The following is a 23,841-nucleotide window of genomic DNA, read 5'->3' as shown; positions in this document are numbered from 1 at the left end:
CTGTGAGAAGTCACTGCCTATGGGTTAATTCACAGTGAGGTTCTCACTTTGCTGAGAATATGCCATGTGTGAATAGCACTGTATTCTCTTGCCATGTTGCATCTAAACTGTTGTAATTCCGCTACATCTTCTACCACAAAATACTATGAAACTGTTAATGAAATGGAGAATGGTAGTTGTTCTAGAAGGTGACATTATGTATTAGGATGAAGCTAATCTTTTCAGTGCTCTCTTTTTGTCAAATCCACTAGATTTCCCTCATGTATTGGGAGTTTTCTGGTTGGTTCGTTAGCTTTGGGATTTCTTTGGTGACTCTAGATGTGCATGTGTATGCACAATTTGTGTAGAAACTCAAATTGGGATGCACCTACTGTTAGACTATGCATCTTCAGAAATGTAGAAATAGCTTTTTACTTTTGAGTATATAGACAGTCATGAACTGATTGCATGATTATTACACTGCCTGACACACCGTTCCTACTATTAATATTGATGGTTTCTAACTTACACTCAGAAAACAGCCCTCATTCTTCCTACAACAGAATAATAATTTGTTGATTTGATTTTGCTTGAAATATCATCCTGTTTCAAAGTAATTTCCCCCTGAGAGCTCCTGCACTGAAGGTGGCAATGGTGTGCAGATAAGGGGACACAGGCAAATCCCAGTGTTAACCTTCCAAACAACGGCTAAACTAGTGATTGCAAAAGTTCTACATCTGGCTGAAAAAATGCATCTCCTGGACTACAAGGTTGAGGAAAAATGTGGGGCAGTGTTGGGAGTGAAACTCAATAAAAAGCCTCATCTCATTCCTTATTCCACAGCTCCAATCTCAATTCCATTGCTTTCGCATTTTGGGAACTGCTTCTTACTACTCGAGCCACGTGAGAGCCATGTGAGAAATATGTTACTGAATTTAGAAAGTAGTAAAGCTCTTCTGAGTACTGTAAAAGTGATGATGATTAATGCAAGAGTTGTAGTCAGCCCTTCCAATGCTCAGTATAGCTTCTTTCTTCCCTTGCTGTTGAGAGTAGAAAAGAAATAGGCACAACTGAAAGCTATAGGGGGACTGGTCACAGTGAATGTTCCTCCCTATTTCAACTGTTCCATAGCTGCATTAATCCTCACATTTAATAGGCTGCTGATGCAATATATTGCATTGCAAAACACTGAAAGGAACAGCTGCCATTAGTAGAATACTTGATTCTAAGAAATGTGGAAGTTTTCAGTCAAAATGGCTTGTAAGACAATGCTTCTGAGACCAGCATTAATGTCTTTGGTATGGATGGCCCCTGATCCTGCCTTGCTGGCTGATGAGGCCACTGACAGGGCTGTGGCAGGTAAGGTCAGAGTGCAGGATAATCATTCTTCCATGTAGCTGCATTCTTTCTACTGGTTCTGCTGAGTAACAAGTAAATATGCAGGCTAGGCAGCAACACAGAAAATAATCTGAACTCTTGCCCAAGATCTCTGTGTCTTCTAAGTGCAAAGCTCTGTAAGTTTATTTCTTATATCTGAAGGCTTTAAACAAAGGAACATTAGTGCAACAAGCATATACATAAAACTGTGGAGGGGTTGGCTCTATTTTCCTTTCCTTTCTACTCAAGCAGTGCAATTTTGCACCTTGCATGTGAAGGTGTGGTTTAATATATTTCTTCCACTCATTCATCCCTCATTCTGAATTCAAGCTAGGGAGTCTGCCCCACCTATTTATCCTTACCCTTCTCTTGTCAAAGCCACTTATTCTTCGAGCTTTCATTTGTATTTCAAGTATTGGGGTTTTCCTGTTCCCTTCTGACCTCACCACTAACATGGTTGCCCATATTCTGTCACTATGCTCCTGATATTGAATCGTCTTTCATCTGCTGCCTCTCATTTCCCCTGTCTGGATATTTTGTGTGCTACTCTTCCTCCGTGCCTGCTGCTGCGTTCTTCCACAAAGTGACAGTGCATTGCCCTGGCAGCGGGACTCTCCCCCGGGGCATGGAGCTCCTGCCCGGGGTGCTCACAGCCCTGGTCCCTCCCCAGGCAGCCCGGGCGCTGCCGGCCCCGGGACCCGCGGGTGGCGGCCGGGGCGGCAGAGGCTGCTCCTGTCCATGGTGCTGAAAGCTGGCCACGCTGGCTCCTGCCACCTGCCTCCGCCCTTCCTGTCGTGGCTCTGCTACTGGCGTTCATGGCAAAGAAACGGAGGTATCTTCAAAGCTAACTCCCAGATTTCCTCTTTAATATGGAGGAAAGTTATCAACTGGCTAAGATAGAGTTTAATGTATTTATCAAGTAAGAAATCTTAGAAAAATGACATGAGGGAAGAGAATAGTACTGCTTAAAAGGAGCTTGGTGGCTTGTTTTTATTAATCAGGCTTGCTATTTTTGTCAGATATCAGCCTTTGATCTTATGAGGATTCTTCATGGACATCATGGAAAAAAACTGAGAGCCAGATTGTAATTCTCTCATGAGAATGATACAGGAGTAATTGAACTGAAGTCAAATTAAACTAATGTGAAACAGATGTAAGTGGGTTCAGACAAATTCAGTACTCTGCAGCTTTAGTTAATATTTTCTTACAAGGCAAAACCCCCCTACAATATACTAATACACTAATAATGTGCATTTCAAATAGAACAAAAAAGTGAGGGAACTACTACACTATAGTCCCTGCTGCCCATACGAAGGGACTGATATAAAAGGTGTCTGAAAGCAGGAGTCTGGCTAATGAGGAATGGCTACTAGAAAAGAGCCAAGAATGGTGAAAGTGATTACAAACTGTGAACCAGGTACCCCCTGTACTCTTCTGGCACTTAGATGATTGATGTGTTAGGATGTGAGTGGCAGGATCATAGTGTATTCTGTTTAGTGTCACTGGGCAAAGGAACTGCAGACAGACTGTGGGACCATCCCAGCACAGTTTATTGCTGATGTGTAGTTTCCTCAGGCAGATTCGCAGTTTTCACTGAAACCATTTCTGCCAATCACTAAATTTTCTGTTCTGAGGATAAAAACATGAAATAAGTAAAACATGGCACTGCATGATGTAACTTTCCTTGCCTTTCCTTGCATAGTCATGACTCTTAGTTAACTCTCTGATTCCTAATGACACTAAACCTTCTGAAAACTATTTGAACAAGAAGTTTTCAGGTTATCCTAAAGAGGAGGCTTTAAATGTTCTCTTTGACAGAAAGCTTCCTGGAGAATAAAGAAATTATGAGGATTCTGCATTGCATCATGTCCAAATTAATACTACTGCAGAATGGGTCAATAGAATATAAAGAACAGGAAGCAATTCACTTGAGTTGCTCTCTTGGTCTCAATGTAAATAACAGCACTCCTGTGGCAATAAACTGAATGAAGAATAATCCTCACAATTAGAAATACCAGATTTCAAACAACTATGTAGTTAAACATAAACTGAATAGTCATATACACAAATGAGTACATTGTTAAGTGGTGACACAAACCCTGTCTAGACTTCTATCTAGCCCTATCTCATTTCCTCTGAGCATCTAAGAAATGGAACACACAAACTACAGATGATTTCTATATACTATCAAGGATCAAGTAATTTTTCCATTACTGCTCACTAGATTTAAGTATGTAAAGGAGGTATTTATTAATCTGCTTTTCTATGGCTTTCTTTAATATACATCAAATTCACTTCTAAATAACTTATACCATATTACTGATGAACAATAAAAGGGTACTTAGCATTTTATTCTTTTTTTCAATGAGACAGCTTGTAATAAAAGGCCTTTTTTCTTTTGTGTTGTGACTGACACAGGCCCTGTCCTGTGAGGCACTAATTTTCAACTAACTTAGGCTCTGAGGGCATTAAGTCTGAACAATAAATCCTGAATGAGAAGCAAGAACTTAGGAAGACCAGTCAAATCCTGAAAATTCTTATCCAGCTACTAAAATAGGTTTATTTTTCTTGGTGATCTTTCATTTAAACATTAAACATTACTGAGTCCACTTAGCTTATAAAAGTTGACAGAGTAACAGCTTGAAACACTATAGCTTCAAGGCACCGGTTTTCCCTGTCATAAGAATATGACATCACTGAGGGGTGAAAGGCCTTTTATTTGCATAAGATAATAGTTACGTTTCTATGCAGCAGCTGTGCTGTCAGTGAAAGATGCCAAGTTTATCTCTGGAGTAACCCTATTGATTTTAAATTAGTTACTTTGGGAATAAATTGGCCCACTCAATAAAATTGAAGGTTTGAGGCATTGAAATAATTGAGCAAGTTTTCCACGATCATAACATGGTTAAAAAAAATTTGCAAAGCAATTGCATGATGTCATCCATTTATGTACCTGATAGACCACAACTGATTTGCCACAAGGTTTTTCAGTCATATAGCTAGAGCAAGTATGTAGAGCTTACAGACATTTTTTGGGAATATGGGAACATTAAGGGTATACAAGAAACAGGAATATGGTGTTGTGTCATCATTATCTATTTAGTTTTACAGTAAGTCAAACAATTGTGAGAGCTTACAAACATTTTTTGGGAATATGGGAACATTAAGGGTATACAAGAAACATTAATATGGTGTTGTGTCATTATTATCTATTTAGTTTTACAGTAAATCAAAAAATTGTGAGATGTCTCAATCATGTAATTTTCGTTCCTCCTCTTTAGTCAGTAATAATCAGGATGTGTTTCTGGTAATAAGCCTGAAGAATTCACCTCCAGACTATAGACTTTTTGCATGTCTTAGCAGGAATTTAATGCTGTCAGCTTATCAGTGGACTGTTTCAGTTTGGTTATCTTAGGTGAGTTCTCAGTGGACAGGTGTCTGTGGCAGAATACACACTTCATCAGTTAACTGCTGATAGCTATGGTGGACAGGGTAGTGCTTGGGTTAGGGTGACACAGTTCAGTAATATTTGTTTTTATGTTAGGTTTTCCCTGGTAATATATAAGGGAGATACCAGTAAACTGGAAGCTTTTGCATGCTAAGAAAAATTTATTTACAAGCATATATATATTCTGCATGTCTGTGTATAAATAAATGAATTATTCTTTATTGATCCATATTTGATAACTGGTCTTGTTGGGGGTTCAGAAAGCTTCTGAAGCCATTTAGATTACTGTAACCATAATTCAAGTGACTACACAGCACAATTAGCAAAGCCTACCCTCACTTTTATTCCCACTCAGTTTGCAGAAGTAATATCAACAGAAATCCCGAAGTGTGTTCAGAACGCATCGTGGTTTGCTTGCAAAGGAAATACCTTCTGCTACTGATGTCATCATTGCAATCATCTCAAATTCAAGTCTGCCTGAGCAGGCTCATTATCATTCTCACCATGTCCTCCCTTAGAGCAGCCTCTCCCTCCTCCTCCTGTATAGCACAAAACAAGAGCCACAGGGGTGCTCAGCTTAGGGGAAGGAGAGCCTCCTAGCACCTCCCCCGAGAAAACTTGCTGCATTACTTCCATCTGGTTTCTTCAAACTACATGCTGCTCTACAGGACCTTGCACACCACCACTAAATGAAAGTGTGGATTCCCCAGTACTGATTTCCTCTTCCTGTTTAGGGTTGAACAAAGACTAGGAAAAAGTTTCACAATGTGGATGTGAAGAGTAAGAGTTTCCTGAGAAGAGTCACACATTTTGGACTGTTTTGGGTTTGGTGTTTTTTGGTTTTTTTTCCCTTCACCAGGGCAGATTTCTCGTTTTTTGGTCTTATGAGGTTAGCTCATAGCTAACCTCGAGCAACAGCTAGAAAAGAAAAACAGAAAAAGGGCAGTTGAGAAAAAAAGTACAGGGAAAAAATCAGGGCACAAATTATCAGAGGCACCGGGTTTAGATCCCAACCACATTTCCTGAAAATTCAGAAGGTCTATGGATCACTGGACTGATTCTGGTATGGGTCTCCGACCATGATATATGAGAATTTGTGGATCTGTCCACTAAACCATTCCCCGTAGATGATTCCCTTCACACAAAGAATTGATTTCCACTGTGGAAGAGAATAGGCAGGACAGGGTTAACCTCACACAGTTTTCCTTCAGGCCCCCAGAGGGGCTGGGGTTTTGTTTTCCTGGCTAAGGGAGGGGAGCTGGCACGTATTGTAACTGGAACTGGAGACCTTTCTGGTGTTACTAGCCTGCTTTGGGTTTGAGGCAAAGCCTGGAGAATGAGGAAGAGGAGGGAGAATGCAGATCTGGAAAGAAGCAAGTGCCTGGGAATTGCACAAGTGTCCTCGTTTCCCCGAAGGCCCCTGACAGCTTAGGGCAGCTTCGAGGGGCCTCCAGCCTCCTGCCCCCTCCCTGCAGCTTGGCCACGTCTTACAGCCCCGCTGTGCCAGGCATTGCCTGGACACCAAGTGTCTGTCCCTGCGCACAGTGCGGGTCGGGGACAGAAGGGGTGCAGGGGTCCCCTGGTTTTGGGGTACCCGGTCCTGGTCCCCAGAGCCTGCGGGGGCTCGGACGATCCCCTGCCCTTCCCCTCCCCCTGCGCTGCAGAGCCTCTGGATGCTGCCGTACTCCTGCCATGTGCTGCCGCCGCCGCTACTGCTGCTCGTAGCTCATTCGAGCGTGTCTCCGGCTGCAAACTCCGCCAAACAAGGCTGCATTCCCTCCCGGGAAGGATACCTCGTGAGTACCAGCGGAGCCTGCCCCCTCCCTAGGCACCCGCCGCTGCCTCTTACAAAGGGACTCGCAGGCTCTCCCCACCCCCTTTTTATGCCAGCGCAGAGGGGCTCTGTGAATTCCCTCCAAAGCTATAGGGTGGCTCCCTCCTCCTCCTTCTCTTCTCCCCGCTCCGCTCTCCTGGGCGAGCCAGGCTGCTGCTGCATTGAGCCGGGGTGGTCCCGGCCGCGCCCTGCCTCGCCCCAGCCACGCTGCTGCGGCTCACGCCCCATGGCTGACTTTTGCTGCCCCTCTAGTGCCCGGGGCTGAACGGAGGTGCGCTCATTTTTGGGGGATGGCTGAGGCCAGGGAGCTTGTGCACGTGTGGGAGGTGTCTCTGGGGGCGTGGGGGGCTGGACGACTCCCCGATCCTTGCAAGCCTGCGTTCTTTCCAGCCCGGGTCCCCCTCGGGCGGGCGCAGCAGAGGGGCCGCGCTGCAGCGGGGACCCCGCCACGCTGACATCTGCAGGTGGACGGGGCGAAACAGCTGCGGGAGCCTCCCAGGAGCCAGCAGCACCCTGGACACGCTGCCTACCTCAGCCTGCTCCGTTCCTGCTCCTCCAGATTCTCTCCTGTCCTCAGTCCATCCCTTATACCCCTCTCTGTGCTGGGGTGCCTGCAAACCCCTCCACTCCACTCCCTTGCCCGCCCCTCCCCACCTTCTTCGATTTATTTGTGTATTTCTTTCCTTGGCAACCACCAGTTTCCCTCTGTCAAACAGCGCAGGCTCCCTATAATTTGAAATTAATTTGTTTGACTGCAGCATCAGACAGGAAGGTTGGGAATTTATTTAATTCTTTTTACTCCCTTTGCAAAAAGGAAGCGATGAAATTTCCAATTGAGACTCCAAGAAAACAGGTGAACTGGGATCCTCAAGGTTGGTGATTCTCTATTACTATAATTACTACTGTAATAAAAATTATTATTATTCCTTGTGTCTATTGACTTGTAGGAGACTATGTGACTCCAAATGGGAGGAGGCGTTGGATGTTTGTCTGCTTCCCATGAGCAATGCTCAGTCTTTCTTGCTCAATCCTATAGCAGTGCATTAGAAAATGCTACTGGGATATGGGGTTGGGTGGCTGCATGGCTAAAACCTCTTCTAGGTGTAAGTTTTGCAGTTTTATATTTGATATCTCTCTTGCCTCCCCCTCACCCTTTTTCTTGAGTATTTTCAAGGCAAACTTGTCTGGCATGGCAGTGATCTCTGGCTAACAGCATTGTTTGTTTTATCAGTGGCTCCTTTGTTGTTTCTAGTGATCATTGTCTCTGCTAAATGGGTGGTACAGGAGTGGACACAGATGTGAGTGCTTGTTCAGGGCTCCTCGATGGCACATGTTTGTTGGCAGGAGCAGAATGCTGCAGCAATATCACCTTTAATGTGGACAGAGCTTTAGTCTGGATGGTATAAAATGACACATTAAATAAGGGAGCCCAAAGGGACCTTTACACTCTTTACGGTGTCCTATTAACAGCTGACCAGCCCAAATGGATAGTTTGATTAACTACATAGGCACATTTGGACTCAATCCTAGGGAATGTGTTTGTGTGATGATGGAATGAGATTTATGCCAGCGCAGTCATTTTCAATAAGATGATCCAAGTAGTATTTAAAAATAAACCACAGTCAAATACTCTCCTTGCCTGATGTGGGGAGGAGGTTCATCTGCATCCTACAGAAGTGACTGAAAAAACTCTATTGGTAATTTGTACACTGGTGTGTCATATTTCTGTGCATTGGTACAGGAGCAGAAAAACTTGAAGCCATTGCTCAGGTTTGCAGCAGAAGTGCTGGCAGCTAGTTGCTGTACAGCAGTGCTTGCAGGAATTATGAAGTGATAACATGGGCTTTGATTATTCCTCTTTATTCCACAGGTTTGGTTTTAGTGGTCAATTTGCCTGTCATCCTCCATACGCTCACATTTACAAAATGAAACATTAGAAACAGCAGTTTCTCATGTTATAGAAGGAATATAGCAGAACAATCTGCTGTACACACAATTCAGGTTTAGTTTAAGCCTTAGTACATCTTTAATTAGGTGAAGGCTGAAATCGACATATCAGCCTCCTCCGCCCTCATCTTCCTAATGAACATATGGATGGTAGTGCTAACAGAGATTTGATTATTTAAATAACAGTATTTTCCTTGTGCTAGGGTCTAAATTCTTTGTGGTGAAAACTTGTTCTACCCAGGTGCTTTTCTAAATGTGTATTTACTGTGGCTTAATTTAAATCCATTTTATGAATTGCAAAATGTCTTTTAATACAAAAATCTCTCTGCTTTTTTTCCCTGACAAGGCACATAAGAGGTATAGATGGCATTCTGTGTGTAGCTCCTTCGCTTGGCAATCAGCTTTAAAGCATATGGATCCAACAGGTGGTTGGCCACAATTTACTGATAAACCACAGAGTACTGTAGCAGTTAAAAGACCCCAAACTCAGCAGGTTTCCTCTCTGCCTGCTAAAAACTTCACAATCCTACCAGTTATTTCCCCTCAGTTTATTGACTTTGTTAGATAGACAGAAAGGATGCTGATGTATTGCCAAGAAGGAAGCAAAAAAAATATTTTCTAATTCTCCAAGAGACTCAGAAAAGAGATAAAATTTGGTGTAATGGAAAAAAGGCAATCTGGCAAGGAAAAGCTGTCAAAGTCCCGATCCTTTAACCAACAGAGGAACAGTGCAGTGACACAGTACTCACATAGTTCCACTGAATAATTATGTGTGTAGAAGAAAAAGTAGATCAGAGTTCTATTATTTTTGAAACAAAAATATATTTATGTAGATATAAATTAGCTATGTGAAATAACTAAGGACTCTATAATGAATTTGACTTACAATCACATATATAGTCTGTTCTCTGCATGTACAAGAATGATGTTATGTTTTGCATCCTATGTGGTATTTCTGGAATTAAGAGCTGAAGTAGCTTTTCTCAGATACAACAATCAACATGTAGAAAGTTGGTGGTGAAGGGATGCAAAGAGTCCTAAGTATTAGAGCACAGCTCATGTCCAGTTAGTATTTGCACTCTAACACCAGGTTCATTTCAGAGCATATTTTATGACTGTGCACAATTCTTGTTGTCAGCCAGAGAACATGCAGTTTGCATACTTTTGTCTAGTAGGAATTGTGATAACTTGAGCAAACAGTATTTGGAATAGATCAACTGATGCTCCTGGCAAGCAAGCTAGCATCCCAAGGATATAAGTGAGAGCTATTGCATCTCAAAGACTGTTTAGACCTGATTATTTCAGGCAATATTTTCTAGAAAATATATGCATTTCTAAAGATTGGGAATCTTTTTTTGGAGATATGGCTGGCTTGCAATTGATGATATTGATGGTTTGAACCCAGGTCAGAATGATAGTCATTGAAATGAATTAATGCTCAACTCCATAGGTTGAGCATCAGCAAAGATCAATATACCATAGAAAGACTTTGTGGAGAGAAGGTATTTAAAAGGATATAATTGATATGAAGAATGGTCTGACAGACAGGTGATGGGAGACTGATTTCCTAGCCATTAAACTGGTCCAAGCAGGGCTTGGAGATAAAACTGTGATTTTATCATGTTGTGTATTATCTTCATGTGTCTTGGGCATAAAGTATATCTCTGCATTACATGTAAATGCTGAGTGTATTTTCTAGATAAACCAAATATTTCATAAAGCTTGAAGTGTTAAGTCTAGATTCCTACAGTGAAGTCCCCGTACTACATCAGGCAAACAAACAATATTAACCCCTTAACAAACAGATCAAACTAAATCACAAAAATCACTGGGACTTGGCCTTAACAATCCAATGTGAAATACGCCCTAGAATTAGATATATATTGATTAAAACCCATGCAATTTATATTCAGTGAATGACTAGGGTAGGTAAGAAATTACTAAAAAGCCCCCAAGCAGGTACTTAAGAATGTTTTAGGGAGCATTGGACATGTTGAGTAGGAGTAAAGGATATCACAGTACCTGGCCTTACATTTTAAAAAACAAGCTTGCTATTTGGTGTTACTGATGGAATCAGTATGTATGTACTCAATCAGAAAACATTTGATCCGCCAATCTCTTATTGTTGCTTCTCACATTTGGTGCAAATCTCATCTCTACCTTCCAGAATATAAGACAGGATTTTTAGCAGCATATGAAAACTTTAATTCTCATAGTTGTTTCTCATATCTCTCCTTTTTTGCAAGCCTCCTGCTGTTTGTTACACCCACCTGTTTTCTGTGCTTGAATTAGCTCATAATGTCTTTGCACATATAGTTTTATATAGTACCTAAAACAGAGTGTGTCTCTTATCCTGTCTGAGACATCTGGATGCAATATAAACTTTTTTCCTGAAAATGATCTGCTTAAAGTTGATGTTTCTTTGTAGGGAAAAAAAAAAAATAGATGAGACAGTTTCAAATATGGTTAGAAATTATTCCCAAGTGTGACAGTCTTTTAGGGTGAGGGTGAGAAGTCTTTTTCAAGGGAAGGATGTCTTGTGATGCTCGTAGCAGGGAGCAAATGGAATTCAGTCTTGTTTGTTCCTTTGTGCCTGCAGTTTCTGCTGTCATTGTAGTGATAGGGATTTTCAGAGCCTTTTGGATATCCAGCTCAATGTTCATGTCAACACCAAAGTTTTGGAACTCTGAAGTTTGCATTTAAGTTCGTGCATCCTTTCACAAATGCACTGTTTGCAGTTTGAAACTCCAAAATAATGTATTTATTACCATCCTTACATTTAGCATGGGAGTTAATGGTCTGTGGGAAATTCAAGCTGTGGTTGAGAATCTGGAATTCCTCTTCAAATTTTGCTACTGATTTTGTTAACTGTTTAACCTTCAGGAAGCCACTTACCCTTTCTTGTCTTCCCTTTCTCCTAGACTGGAAAACAGGAATATTAATACTTCCCTAATGCACAAGGGTGTTGTGAAATATAATTAACTTGTTTAGAGCAATCTAAAATCTGCTATTGAAAGAAGAGCTTATGCATTGCAATTAAATGCTAAAACAATTAGGAGGGAGCAAAACAGCCTGTCATCACACACAGATCACATCAATTAAGAAATAAGGTTGTATCTGCACTTTGCAATAGAGGAAACTACTATCATTTATGCTTCTTTACAGACACTGAACAGTCAGTTGGGTTTCCCATTAGAAGTATCTGAACAACTTTGATATCCCCAGCTGCTGCTTTAGAGAAGCTCAAATCTTCCATAGGTCCTTTGTCACTGGCCTTGGGATTTCTCAGACCTGAGGGACCTCAGGCAGCACTGGAAACATGTGTGGGACAATGAGCTGAGTCCCAAATGCCTTCATGCAGGTATCAGGATTAGACCATCCTTTGATGACTATCTGAAAAATCTCCAACATCTGTACTCAGTGCAAATTAAATTGATGCTAATGGTGAATTTTTACAAATTGCTGCAGTATCTGCTTTTTCTGTTCTTTTATTTGAAGAGACCAATGCAGAAGGTAAATTTTATTAGAAAGGCATAGATGACTAGAATAAAGGTGTTTGTTTCTCTCTTTTGTTTTCAAGGAGATATGTAAAAAGGAGCAGAATCTAATTGTGAGTTAGACAATATCTTTCTGCACTAGCAAGTTGGTTGTTACTAGCTCAGTAGATGAAAACTGTTCTAGGAAGATATAATGTATGAAAAAGTAGGTCTGATTCCTGCCAGTGACCCATGGTCAGAGGCTACTGACCCTGTGCTAATTGTGCCACAGAGTCATATTGGCTACTTACACACTCATCTGATAAACTGAGACTGTGCTGTGCCTAGTAAGTATGGATTGTAGAATGCTACAGGGAGTTTATTTAAATGAGCTATCTGAAGGAGGATATAAACTGGACAAACAGGAGGACGCTCCTGGAAGTGCACAGTGTAGGCACAATAGTGTCAAATTCAGTAAGGTGGAAAATTTGAAGAGTTTGGAAAACAAATAGAAGAAAATGAAAATATCTGAACTTTACTGAAGACTGTGTGGAACCCGCAGAGAAGACAGATGAGTACTGTGAGTGCCAGTGTGGTAAAAGATAGAAAGATACAATTGAATTAGGAGGACAGAAAGAAAGACAGAAGACAGCTATTAGTTTTGTCATTGTTTTCTTTAGGGTGCCCTGGTAATGGGAAAAAGAAGGATTCAGAAAAGTAAAATTAGTAGTAAGAAAGTGGCAGAGCAAAAGACTTGACAGTAGCTTTCTTAGAGTAGTGAAGGAAGACGGAACTCTAGTCAAGGTAAGAAATATGGAGGGTAGGGTATCATTAAGATGTCATCTTTAGTGTGAGGAAAAGGGAATGAAAAAATCAAAGGCAATAGGAAGCTGTAACCCTAAGATAGGAAGAGCAATAGAATTGTCACCAGTGGGAGAGGTTAGGACAGGATTATGATTCCAGTGAAGAATACCAATGGTCTTTTTTGCTGTGTATATACAAGAGTAATCTGTTAATGGCTTTTGGACAGAAATGTCCCTTGGGCAACTCTTGAAAAAACTGATGTTACCTGAAGTGATGGAGTTTGCTCTTGGGATGAAGATGTATGATGCTGGTTGCAAATGGGCAGGTTTTGGTTCAGCTTTTGGCATTTATGTGGATTTATGTAGCTAGTGTGTGGACTATATCAGCTTCAGACAGAAGAGTGCATATAGATGATGATGCAGTTTAATTCTTACCTTCTTTATTTAATACAGAGCTAGGACTTTTACCACTCACTTCAGTGTGAGCAAAATTTTTAATTTTTAAAGAACTGTGCTGTTGCTGCAGGCTACTAAGTTAAGAGTAAGAGAGTGCCTGGAATTACTGGGAGAACAGAGGCCCTAGATTATGTGCTGTAATAGGGTAAGCACCTGGAGTGAATAGGAAGGGAAAAATGAGGAGTTCAATATAAGAAAGGGATAAGCACAAACTAGTATTCAAGGTAGATTATTAAAGACTTCAGTGTGATGCAAGTGCCTAACCTTTATTTTATAATAATCTCAGTATAATAGCAAAGGTCAAAGCAGAGAATGTGAATGCTGAACAGGTATCTGTTTTTTATACAGAAGTTTTATGCAAAAGAAATTATATTCAGCAAAAGGCTAAATAATACCTTTTAAAATACCTTTTTCATAGGAATATCTCTGGTCTTTGATTTCTGTAGGAGTTAAAAACATCCTGAGACCTGATCTTTGTCAAAGAGAAGCTGCTTATATCCCAGTTCCTGAGACATTGGTTATACTCTGTTGTTTGTCTGTAATGTAATGGGAAACATGTTCTAAGATGAACCTGCTAATCTTCCTAAACCTCCTAATTTTCATAAATTATGTGCCATGTAGTTCTTACTGGTTACTTCAATGAGATAAAATAACAGGTAAGAATAGCATATATCCTACACCCTTGTACTTCAGGGTAGTAGTACCAATCCTTTTTAGTCCATGGATCACTAGTATTCTCCAAATACACTTTCTGGACTGCTTTTCTCACAATCAAATATCACCTCAGAGTATTTAAACAAAAATAAACTTCAAAATTGAACTATATATCTCTTACCATGTTAATGAGTCACAGAATTTAGGGACTGTTTCCTTGGTTTGGGAATGCTGAAACCAAGAATTCAGATTTCATCTTTTTCTTTAATTGCTAATCAATCCATATGCTATTACAAATCTTACTGTTGTCAAAATGTCTCAAGTACATGTGTTAATTTGTGTTATCCAGTTGTCCTAAAATATGATGAACATAGGAGAACATTGGTGTAATTTTGAGGTTAGTGTTGAAGTTTCAATGTGGGTATATCATACTGTTGGAAGTTGAAATGAAAGCTAGCAGGGTGATAGAATCTGTTATTGAAACCTGTATGAGTGAATAAAAAGATGAAAGAGAATGCACAAGTCTGGTTTAATTTTCTTTTTCTGCTTTTAAAATGGAAAGGGAATGTTCTGCTGGAAGCTGCGGTTGTGACAAGAGGTGTGAGATACAACATATATGAAAGGGCTTGAAACATGCTGCATTTAGGATCTGGAGTCCGGAATAGGAGAAGTAATCTGTTGCAAAATCTGGGTATGGTTCAATATCTTTTTTGAAATCCAGACATACTTAGTTCTAGAATTTTGTGAGAGTTTGCTATTTGAAATTTTAGAAGATATTTGAAAAGAATTAAAGACCTAACAAAAAGAGACAAAATGAGTTGCTTCAGGAAATATGGATTGTGGAGTGCCCCTGTTCCAGCTGCTGCAATAGATTACAAAAGAGTGAGTACAAAAGTGTGACAGGATTAGATCTGCTGACAGAAGTGCAGAAAATGCAGAATGAACAGAGCATGTCTGTGGTAAGGCTGAAAATGCTGTGAAAAGAAAATAAATGTGTGGACATAAAGATGAGTTTGTTTGCCTTCAACTAGAATTCACTGTTTTCAAGCACATGATGTTTAGGACTTTTAAAAGTAAGCATATATCATAGTTCATATTTTAAAAATCCCTGAAATGTCTTTGTATTCTCTATTGTTGCCTCAGGTATGTATCAAGGTCTTCTTCTGTCACCCAAACTAAATCATATTATAAAAATCTTATGGACATATTACAAAATATTTTTATCACATGAATTAAGTATCTATCTTAGATGATGATCTGTTTATTTGATCAGTCTTTCATTGGAGAAACATGTTTAATGTTTCTTCCTCTATTTTGTCCCCAAATGGATGCATGTAATAGATCTTTAAATTGCTTCAGTTCTTTTTCTGGTAATCTGTGTATTATGCAGGACTGTGTGATACTTTATTTGTTGAAGACAATAGACTGTTTTGCTAGCAGAGGATGACAAAAGACAACACCCTAAAGAATCTTCTTAGAAAGCAATACAAGTTATTCTGGTATCACTGTCCTGCAGGACCATCACAGTGCCTTAAGCACCAGGCTTTGTTAGAGCCATATGTTCATATCTCGGCAGGACTGACTCATCTTTTCTTCCCTAGGAAGAAAAAACAACATGCCACTGACTTTACTGAATGAGGATTTTGGATTTTGGCACTTTAAACTTCTGCCACTGAGTTTTTGAAGATTCAGTGATATGTTGTTGATGAGTGTTTGAATTATTTCTTACTTGATACTGCAATATAATAATATTAGCGTAATTTGAAAACAGAAAATACATACTGACAGCTTGTCCAGAGCCTTTAACCTCTCAAATTTCAGCTTTTCATCTTAGAGAAAAAAAGACAGTCACTTGCTACCGTATGTGAAAGACCTCATTGATGAAAGAATTATGAAAGAAATGGTACTGCAGAAGGTCCCAGCTTAAATGCAGGAAGCAGCACGAACATCTCAAAGATGTTCTTCTAAGTTAACCCAGATCTATCACTGATTACTTAAATGTTAACATTGCTAAGTTTGGATTGCACAAGAAAGCGTTGGGCAGAGAGGCCTTGAGTAGCAGCAATCATGACAACTGCAGAAACAAACTCAGAGTCACCTCTTCATGATCCTACAGCCTAATTTGTCTTCATAGAAAATAGAGTCTGTTTATTGTGTTACAGTGATATACTGACACGTAACTTTGTGACCTGAATTTCTCATTGCTACCAGACTTTTTTTTTTTGTTGATTCAATTTTATAAAAATAGGCATCTGCTGACATTTAAGGGGCTTCGAGGTAGCTGACACATTTGTATAGACCTGTTATATGTGATAATAGACCTAAGGGAGACTTCTGCTCTTCTGGAGCACACCTTAAGGCCAGTTAGGTTATCCCATAACCTCTCACTTGGTAGTGGTAAGGGCAACTGAATTCTATAATTTGAGTGTGACTTATAGTTGGAGAATAAAACAGCTAAATATAAGTAGGTATCTGAAATTCTAGGGTATTCTAAGTTTCTAAGGATGTGCTATGGTTAAGGGAGCTATAGGCAAATATGGTTATTGGAGCCAGGAGAATTTTCAGTTAACATCTGGTTTAGGGTCAGCAGATTCTCTCCAGGCTGCACTGATTGATTTGACCACATCTGTATTGACAGATGAATGGCATGTATTCCAAGTTACAGCCAAGCAAAGAAATGAGACAAGGGTTGTTTCTGCTGACTTACACAATGAAAGTGTAGAAGAAAAAATTGTGTATTATAAAGAATTTAGAATAAGAGGATATAAAAATGCTTATGATGAATAAATGGGCTTCAAACAGCAACTTTTTCTTCCTTGTGAAAAGTATTTTTTGCACAGATTAATTTTGTCCTAACTGTCTTATATGTATTCTTCATCCTGTTCCAGAATAGCTTTTAAAGTATTGGGAAGCTTTCATTCACTTTAACTAAGAGTATAAATGTACATAAGAACTTAAGACCATGAAATAGATTGGATCCTCAGGTTATGCAAATAGTATAGCTTCAGTGAGCTAAAAACCAGCCCAAGCAATGTGTTTCTTACAAGATTTCTGACCATTGCCACATGGAAAGATCCACTTTTATTGCTGTTGCACAGAAAATTTGAGAAATTATCACTTAATTGAAATGCTAATGAAATTTGCTTGAATTCAAAGTCTTTTTATATAGATCCTAATCAGTAATCAGACTGAGGGACACACCACTAGCCTGATGTCCAGTCAGTGGTCCTGCAAAAATCTCCTGACATCAATAAATTCCTTCACTCCACTGTAAGGCTGTACCTCTGGCAGACAGCCAGCATCAATCATATTTCTAATGTAGATTAGATAGCTTCCTTCTAGGAATGCCAGCATGAATCTTTGCTTTGTTGTTTTACTACTTGATTGTTTTACCACTACGTTTCTTTTAATAAGAAAGTCCTTCCCTTTGTACACAGGCCTAATTATGCTAAATTCTAAGACTTAGTTTTCCTTGACTATTTGTTCTGGCTATGAGACCATTGGCTGAATTTCTTTTCTGAATCTGTAGGATAGAATTTATGGAAGATCCCAGCAAAATCCCTGATCCTAGATCATCCTGTGAGTACTGGATGAACACACTGAAAACCTGTGGTGAGAGATTCAGACTCTTCCTAAATGTTGCTGGAATCCTGGGAAACTTCCTATTGAGGAAAACTGAACAACTTGTTTCATACAAAGCACATAATGGTGTAATGAATAATTTTGGTTTAGTCTGTAAAAATAAGATTATGGATAAATAGCAGCATCACTATTCAATCTGTCTGCTGTTCTCTGAAGAGTGAAATCTGCAGAGAGTCAGAGAGCAGCTGTTTATTCCTTGGTGCTTGTACCATACGGACAAAATATCAGTTTTTCTATATGTTACCTAATAAGGAAAAACAGTGATATGGTAATTTATTTTGACAGGAACTCTTTTTCATAAAGTCATCTCTACTCCTCAAGATCTTGAGCCAAAAGCACTTGCTTCCTATTTGGCAAAGAAAAGACCTGCATGAACTAGAACTCTCAATTTCAGCAGGAGCAAGAAGTACCAGTCTATTGCTAGGGAAACAGGTTTTAGCATGATCTATTGGTTTTAGTCTTATTTCAGGAAGAGAAAGGTGAGAATTTTTCATGGGTTTCTCTGTATTCAGTTTCTCTATAAATAGCCTCATAAAGCTGATAATAGCTTTGCTGCCAATGAGTGTGTTGGAACAAACACAGTCACCAATCTTGAGGCAGGAGGGTTCCATATTTGGGACTTGCCCCTGTCAATCACTTCTAATCTCCCCTCAGTACTTCGTGCTCCTTACTGTAATGCTCTTGTGCTCAATTTTTCATTCTCCTAAAGTTCATTGGTGAGTCCTGCACACATGAATATGGGCTCAGGTGTCGGGGGCTATGGGAAGGGTAGTGCCAAGAAGAGGAACTACTGAACAGGGAGTTAGGGGTATGCCACCTCCCATGCTGCCAACACAGTTGGAAAGAAGTGAGGGACAAGAGCAGATGGATGGATTTGGAGGAGGGCAGTGTAGAAGAGAGGTCAGGAGAGAGAGAAGGCAAAAGCAAGGGAAACAAAATCCAAACTGCCCTCCAGCAGTGAGTGTACAATCTCACTCCAGCACAGGACAAACGTCTATCAAGTATTCATCTGGACTTGGCAGCTCTGTAAGTAGTGCTACAAATGGTGTCAGCAGCAGTGCATCTTCTTGTGAATGCCAGTGGTAGCTAGGAACTCCCCTGAGGACTGCTGTCCTGAAGCCAAACTAGAAAAAAGCCCTGATGCTTTCAGCTATTCCTGGAGTTCATGTCCTGCCTTAGCACATCCATTCTTTTGACCAGTGAGCTGTCACATATGCATTAGAATAGCACAGTGCCTGGGTGAGGGAAGAGGGAGGGAAAAGTATCCCAGCATCCTATGACCATGAGTTTTGAAGAGATTTTTTTAATGTCACTGGATAAGTCCTGGCAGATAGCTGCTCAAGCCAGCCTTGAGCTTCCTGTTGTTTCCCTGACATTTGCATAGCATCAGTAGCAGGAGCTCTAAGGCTGTGTTTGCAGGAGACTAACTCTTGGGCAGTCCATTTTAAGTTCACGAGCAGGCTCAGACTGCAGTTCTGATAGGAGAGAGGCTGGTTCAGAATCTGGAAGTTCTTGTAAATAATAATCTAGAACAGCTTACGTGTGTTTATGATATGTTTCCTTTATAATCAACAAAAGAAAGAATCTGGTTTATGGCTATTAATTTTGTAATAGATAGAATGGCATTCTGTAATGTAGTGTGGAAAAGAGCATGTCCCCTAAAAGAAATTAAAAATTTACTTATTCATTGATGAAAAGTCATTGTACCTTCTTGATGCACATATGAAAAAGAGCTTGTTTAATCAATTTTTGAAATTACTTTTGAATTTAACTAATTTGCTAAGTTCTCTAAGTGGCAGTGTTTACACGGGACAAACTATGCACACATGCACATACAGTGTTGTTTCTTAGTGTCACAGGGGCTTATCTATTATTTGTGAAATGTTATGAGATTTGGCAAAGCTGATACAAAAAGGAATGTTGAGGTGTGATTGACTATCTTACATTGAAGGGAATGAAAAGGATTTCAAGAGCATTTTTCCTTCTAGGAGTTGAGACTAGATTGTCAAGATTAATGATTTTTTTTTTTAATATACCTTTAACATTTCATTAGGTTGGTTTTTTTTTTTTTTGTTTGTTTGTTTGGTTGGTTGGTTTTTTTACAGATTTTGGATGATAAATACAAAAACATTAGTCTGTTTTTCTCTGTTTCCTTTCACTGGTAGCTTTTCTTCTTAGATTCACAGGGACATGAATAACACTGACAGTTTCTGGCAGGTGATTTTATGCCCTGTTCTCAGATACTTCCAATAAAGCACATTTCAATATATTGATGGTTGTTCCCATGCTTAGCTCTCCTTGTAGCTAGACTTTTTCCTAATATATATTCCCCTACTTTTTTGGTACAGATTAATCAGTTATTTCATGTGCTGTTCCAGGAAAGAATTCATCACTCTCTTTACTTACTCAGTGTCTTATTTTCATTTGAAAATTTTCATTTTAATTTTTACATACAATCTGAATGGCATTTTCATTTATATTAAGCAAATACTTTGGAAGCTGCAATGGAAATTGACGTGGGATGCTGAAAAGATTACTGCATTGACTATTAATAAGGACGTACAAAAACAAATTTAGGAACAAGCTTACTGGTGTAGTGAGATTTTTTGGAGTTTATTTGGTTAAGGGCACTTAGATTTTAGCTCTTCAGACTTATTTTCCTAGGCCACCACTGTGAGTTTTCCCTTTCCTTGCTTTGAAAGCTCCTGTGAGATGCTTGAACTGCCATTCTGCTGTGCTTTAAAACATTCACAATTGGAAATGGCACTGTCTTTCAGAAATAGAATAAGCCTGACAATGGTATTCAGGCCCTCCTCTCTCACTACACTTTCTTGACTAAAATGAAGTTTGCTGATACATTCATTTCTCTATCTCTTTAGGGACAGTAGGTTCAGAATTGCTAAATTATAGAATAGCAGAGTTTTACAACAGCCTCACAAAGCAGAGGCACATGGCATAGCTCAGGGGAATGATAATTGCATAGACTTTTTAATCTTTTGCATACTTGTTTAACTGATTACAACTAGATTAATAAGTAATCCAACCAGTCAGGTTTACCCAGCATCCAATTTCAAGCTATTTAACATCTACAAGAAGACTCAGATTTTCTTATACTTTTTTAGGCTTGTCAGAGGCAACACGTTGTATTGGTACTTCATTGGTTACATATGCATGCATTTCCTGCCAGCATGAAATATTTAATCAATTTGACATTTAGCTTTATGTGAAAATGTATGCTGCTGGCATCCATTTTTCTTAGATGTGTGTGGAAGGGAGTGAAATAAAATGCTTATGTTTGAGAAGGGAAAACTAAAATGAAAGGTATAAAAAGTGAAAAAATCAAATCAACTCAACAAGACAAATGAATGTTTTTGTTCCAAATTGATCCAGCTCCAGTAGAGAGTGACAAAAATGCATTATTGTTGGAAGGATGCCTGCTCCCTCTGTAGCTAACTCCTGTTCATCATTGTACTTTAAATCCTGATCTATACATTGATATTCTTAGTGCTTGGACTGATGACTTTTTCATGAAATCCAAATGGAAGTAACTAGTGGGACTCAGAGAAAAAGCTCTGGTGAACAATACAGTCTGAGTTGTGTCCTCATCTTTATTGCACTTGTGCAAACTCTCTGTGGTGGGCTGACCTTGGCTGGCTACCAGATGCCCACCCAGCCACTCTCACTCCTCCTCAACAGGAGAGGGGGAGAAAAGAAGACTGGAAAAGTTTGTGGGTTGAGATAAAACCAGGGAGACCAGTTAGAGATTGCCATCCCAGGTATATGAGACTTGACTTGAAGAAAGTTTATTTGCCTTATAGCTAATTAAAATAGATTTGGGTGGTAAGAAATAAAGATGAAGGTTAAAATAGCTTCCCCTGCTTCCCCTATTTTTTCCTAGAAACTTTATTGCTTCATTCCTGACTCTTCTTCATCCTCTCCACCTCACATGGTGCAGAGGGATAGTGAGTGGGGGTTTTTGGTGGGTCTAGCCCCTTTAGATTGCATCTTTCTCCTTATACTTTTTCCTTGCTCCTGCATGAATCCATACTGTGGGGCTGCAGTCCTTTAGGGTAAGCCTCCTCCAGCATGGTCTCTCCACAGGGAGCAGCACTTCAGGAAACATCAACCTGCCCTGGACTGGGATCCTCCATATACTTCAGTGTGAATATCCACACTGGTGTGATCCTCTCCATGAGCTCCAGGGAAATACCATATCCATCATGCTCTCTTCTGAAACTCACAGGCTGCAGGAAGATATCTCCTATAGCTCCTGGAGTGCCTCTTTCTCATTCACTGACCATGGTGTTTTTAGGACTCTTTCTCACACTTTTTTCCTCATTCTTGAAAGTCTGCACAATATTTTCCTTTTCTAAAGTATACTTTCATAGAAGTCCTACCAGCTTCACTGACGGGCTCAGCTATGTTCTGTTGTGGGTCTGTTGGAAACAGTAAGAACTCTGTGTCCAGAAAGGGACAGCCCCAGGCCTTCCACAGAGGAGACCACCACTGTAGCCACCCTGCTTCCATCACCTTGCCACCTAAGCCAGCTATTTGTTTCTGTCAGGCACCTGCTGCACAGGTAAATGGGAGCAGTATGTTCTGGTAGTATGGATAGTGGAAACTAGAGAAGATTCCCTCAAGATTTGTTCTTTGGAAAAAAACCAATTTCAGATAGGAGTGCTATTGTCCTTCAGTGGAAGGTAAAATTCATTCTCATTACGTACTGCATAGCTAAGTTCTTTTCTGACACTAAAGAAGCTCTTTGGGAAGAGACAAGAGGCTAAGGTTCTCCTTAGTTCTGATGGTTTACAGTGCCACCAGCACCACCACTATGTAAAGACCTTCATCATTGGAAAGCTCTTCCTAAAGAGATACCTTAACTCAGACCATACTGATTTCTTACTTTCTACCATGTTCCAATTTAGGCTGCTTAAATTTTTTAAAACTTTTGCCTAAACTATAGTTTTCTAATGAAAAAGAATGGAAAATATAAAACAGTGCCTTTTTGTTTTCTCATAGCAACCTTGCTCCAGATTAATTAAGTAGCTGGGGTATTCCAAAAGCTATTAATTTGTATGTTTCAATTATAACTGATGCAGCAGAATTACGTAGATTTTTTTGGAAGCTTCCTGAGAATCATTATTTTGAGTGCTAGATGGGAATATATGACAAATGGTACAGAAATTGCAGAACCCTTTTTGTATGACATACTTCCCAAAGCTGCTGCCAGGGATGGCAAAACAATGGTCAGATACAATTCCCTCTGATACATATTGCTGACATTTCTTTCCCCACCAACAGAGACAGCTCAGTATTTTTTTATCATTATGAACTTTTATTCTATTTCACTAACATTACCCTATAATAGGAAGAAAACAGTGCCTTTATTCCTTATTTATGCAGATTTGTAACCTAACATACTCCTCCCTTCTCACCACCTCACTCAGTGGAAGGGGCAATTGGGAGGAATCAATGCTACTTTTCTTCTAACAGCACATCCAATCTATTTTGTTTAATGTGTATTGCCTTTTCAGCCTTTACCTGTCTCTCATACTCCATGTAATGCCTTGCTGCTGATGGCTGCATTTGCAGCAGACAGCTGAGATGTTGCTGAAGTCAGCAGCACTAATGCTACATTAGAGAATCCTCTTCAGGGAAAAGAGTGTTAGATTTAACCCAGGGGTGGTGTTGCTGCAGTGAAAAGCTCTATGCTCAGAGCCACTCTGTGTTTTCCTGACAAACAATATGTCAATTGCTTTCATGAACAGTAAATGCAATAGTAAGGCTTCTCACTTGAGTGGCAGTTCTCAGCAAAACACTGTAGAAGCAGTAGGGTGAAATTCCCCTTGTGTGGCAAGCTTGCCATAACTTCCACTGCTCAATTTCTGTGCCTTGAGGATAGGCAGAAGGACCAGGGCCAAACTGGTGTAAAACATGTCAGCACTGATAAGAGTTTTCTTGATCCATGACTGTGTGAATCCCATGGTCCCCAGACAGCAATTCCTATTATTCTTATTCCTCAATCCAGAAAAACTGCCACAGGGATACCAGTGTTCAGTCCCAGATGTAATCATAGCCTGTAGGCAGGCTTTTCTCCCATTTCTTGATCACAGCTATAATGGCACCTGTTAATTAGCCCACATCATGCAAAGATGTTGCACAAACACAAAGGCAAACATAACCATTGTCTACTGGGATTTTTGTTCTAAAAGTCAGACTTTCTAA

At 39.9% G+C, this 23,841-nt stretch overlaps 1 protein-coding gene across 4 annotated transcripts in view; it reads left to right on the top strand.

Moving 5' to 3' along the window:
* Nucleotides 1–6,067: 6,067 nt before the first annotated feature.
* Nucleotides 6,068–23,841, top strand: part of KCNK10 (potassium two pore domain channel subfamily K member 10) — a 52,456-nt gene continuing 34,682 nt past the window's right edge. Inside the window, exons 1-2 of one of the 4 annotated variants that reach the window (XM_085580624.1) lie at nucleotides 6,068–6,600; nucleotides 7,453–7,510. In XM_085580624.1, coding sequence (XP_085436750.1) covers nucleotides 6,478–6,600; nucleotides 7,453–7,510 — 181 coding nt within the window. In that variant the 5' untranslated portion in view covers nucleotides 6,068–6,477. Of the gene's footprint in view, nucleotides 6,601–6,678; nucleotides 6,910–7,452; nucleotides 7,511–23,841 lie in introns of those variants that run through there. The other 3 variants (XM_077783999.2, XM_085580626.1, XM_077783998.2) reach the window with 3 other exon arrangements.

This window comes from Lonchura striata, chromosome 5, assembly GCF_050655825.1.
Source record: "Lonchura striata isolate lonStrDom1 chromosome 5, ASM5065582v1, whole genome shotgun sequence".
In the NCBI taxonomy this organism is placed as follows: Eukaryota; Metazoa; Chordata; class Aves; order Passeriformes; family Estrildidae; genus Lonchura; species Lonchura striata.
Note: the sequence above shows the minus strand (reverse complement) of the source record. Positions and strands in the feature narration are given on the sequence as shown.